The sequence below is a fragment of the Orycteropus afer genome, unplaced genomic scaffold (genome assembly GCF_000298275.1).
Source record: "Orycteropus afer afer isolate SDZICR_OR568_19922 unplaced genomic scaffold, OryAfe1.0 scaffold00443, whole genome shotgun sequence".
NCBI classification, from domain to species: Eukaryota; Metazoa; Chordata; class Mammalia; order Tubulidentata; family Orycteropodidae; genus Orycteropus; species Orycteropus afer.
In genome coordinates this window covers 1657130-1659716 of record NW_006922030.1, presented here as the reverse complement: position 1 = coordinate 1659716, position 2587 = coordinate 1657130, and the positions used below count along the sequence as shown (strand labels likewise).

The following is a 2587-nucleotide window of genomic DNA, read 5'->3' as shown; positions in this document are numbered from 1 at the left end:
GTCAGAAAATAGGAAAAAGAGATGAGTGCAATGGTTTCACAGTCCCAGATTCCTTACCTGGCAACTGACTATTTGCTTGATGGCATCGTCTTAAGAATGAAGTAGATGAAAACTTGAATTCATTACAACTCTTATAAGCACTCATTCAGTAATCAACTAATTTTAAAATTAATAAGTAGATAAATATAATTTTTAATTATAGGAAGTAAAATACCTTTCCAACATGCTCTATGACAATTAATTTAGTAATATTGATTTTTGAGCATGACTGGTACTTGAGCAATAGAAAATACACAGTATAGAACACAAGTTACACAGAAGGTACAACACTGACTCAACAAGCAAGATCCCCATGTGACTTATGAACGTCTAATTTCTTTAAACAATGGTCTGTCAATGTAAAATGCTGATAGTTTTGGTAATTGCTTCAACTGAATTTTTTATGATTTAAAAATGTAATTCAATTAATTTATACCATTGCAATTATCATGATGAATTTATGTATTTGTTAGAAAATGTGAACATATGTTTGAAAAACTTTTTAAATGTCTAGTGTTCCCTATAATTGCTAAACAAAGATTTTATTCACTTTATTTATTCTATGAGACATCATTATTTAAAAATGGTTTTCTTCTAATGTCAAACATAGCTTTGTGAGGATCCTCACAGATAAAGGAATTAAAAGTCAAAAGGTATAACCTGAGACTCCAACCTTGAGAAGGTGTTCCTGGCATAGTGCATGATACTGTCAAAATCATATCTTTCTCCAAGTGAGTTTACTTCTCCAGGTTCCATTTTCAGAAAATTGTATTCTTGACCTAAGAATCAGGAATAAACCACAGCTCAGAAGCCTTTAACAGAGAGACAAAAGAACAGAGGGCCTTCTCAGGCCACTATTTGCACTTTGCTGCATGATAGATCTTCGTGCAGCAAATGGTTACATGGTTTACACTTTAATATGGTATTGAAAGAACAATAATGGATTCAGTTAATAAGTTAATTTCTTCAAAAGGATCAACTACCAAAAGCATACTTTGGGTTGGTTTTCTACATGTATTCTTTTCTAATCTCATAATATTGCTTGTTTAACATTTTACTGCCTTTTTTTTTTTTTTTTTTGCTGCCATATGCAATGAATTTTAAAGGTACATTTTTATCTCATGACTTTTCCACTTTCTCTTATGTCTATATTTGTCAGGATCAACAACAGCAACAACAAAAATCTTACTATTTGCTTTGGAGTAATTCTATAAAACACTGGAAAAAATATTAAAAAGACTGGTATCATATACAAGGAGCTCTGGTGGTGCAATGCCTAAGTCATTTGAGTGCTAACCAGAAGGTTGGTGGTTCAAATCCAACAGCTGCTCTATGGAAGGAAGATGGAGCAATCTACTTCTGTAAAGATTTACAGCTTTGGAAACCCAATGGGGGTGGCTATTTGCTATGAGCCAGAATCTACTCAATGGTAGTGAGTTTGGTTTTGGTTTTGGTATTAGCATATATGGGAGTTCCTAGGTGGCACAAACATATAAGCACTAGACTGCTAACCAAAGGGTCTGTGGTTCAAACCCACTAAGATGCCTTGGAAGTAAGGTTTGATGAACTGCTTCAAAAGTCACAATGTTGTTTTTTGAAAAGATTAATAAAATTGACAAACCACTGGCAAATTTAACAAAAGAAAAGAGGAAGAGAATACAAATACCATGAATAAGAAACGAAGTGGGCAACATCATAACAGAACCAACTGAAATAAAAAGGATAATATAAGGACACTATGAAGAACTATACTCCAACAAATTTGAAAACCTGGAGGAAATGGACAGATTTCTAGAAACACACCACTTACTTAAACTAACACAGACTGATGTGGAAAAGTTGAACAGATCCATAACAAAAGAAATTGAACAGGTCATAAAAAAATCACCAGTAAAAAAGAGTCCTGGCCCAGATGGTTTCACCAGAAATTCTACCAAATACTAAGAGAAGAAATGACACCAATCCTACTCAAACTATTCCAAAACATGCAAAAGGATGGAATCCTACTAATTGATTTTATAAAGCAAGCACAACCTTCATACCTAAACAAGGCAAAGGCATCACTGAAAAGAAAAACTACAGACCAATATCCCTCATGAATATAGATGCAAAAATCTTCCAAAAAAAAATCCTAGCCAATAGACTTCAACAACATATCAAGAAAATAATTCATTATGACCAAGTGGGGTACATATCAGGAATGCAAGGATGGTTCCACATTAGAAAAACAATCAATGCCATCCACCACATAAATGAAACAAAAGAAAAGAAGATCATATCAATCAATGCAGAAAAGGCATTTGATAAAATCTAACATCCATTCCTGATCAATACTCTCAGAAAAATAGAAATAGAAGGGCCATTCCTCAACATAATGAAGAGTATATATGTAAAACCAACAGCCAACATTATTCTCCATGGAGACAGACTGAAACCATTCCCCTTATGAACAGGAACCAGACCAGGATGCCCTCTATTACCACTTCTATTCAACATTGTATTGGAAGTCCTAACCAGGGCAATAAGGCAAAAAAGGGAAATTAAAGGC

The 2587-nt window shown here is 33.7% G+C and overlaps 1 protein-coding gene across 1 annotated transcript in view; it reads right to left on the bottom strand.

Moving 5' to 3' along the window:
• Positions 1-2587, bottom strand: part of TLL1 (tolloid like 1) — a 381362-nt gene that overhangs the window by 164361 nt on the left and 214414 nt on the right. Inside the window, exon 7 of the mRNA XM_007954208.2 lies at positions 713-818. Coding sequence (XP_007952399.1) covers positions 713-818 — 106 coding nt within the window. The remainder of the gene's footprint in view (positions 1-712; positions 819-2587) is intronic.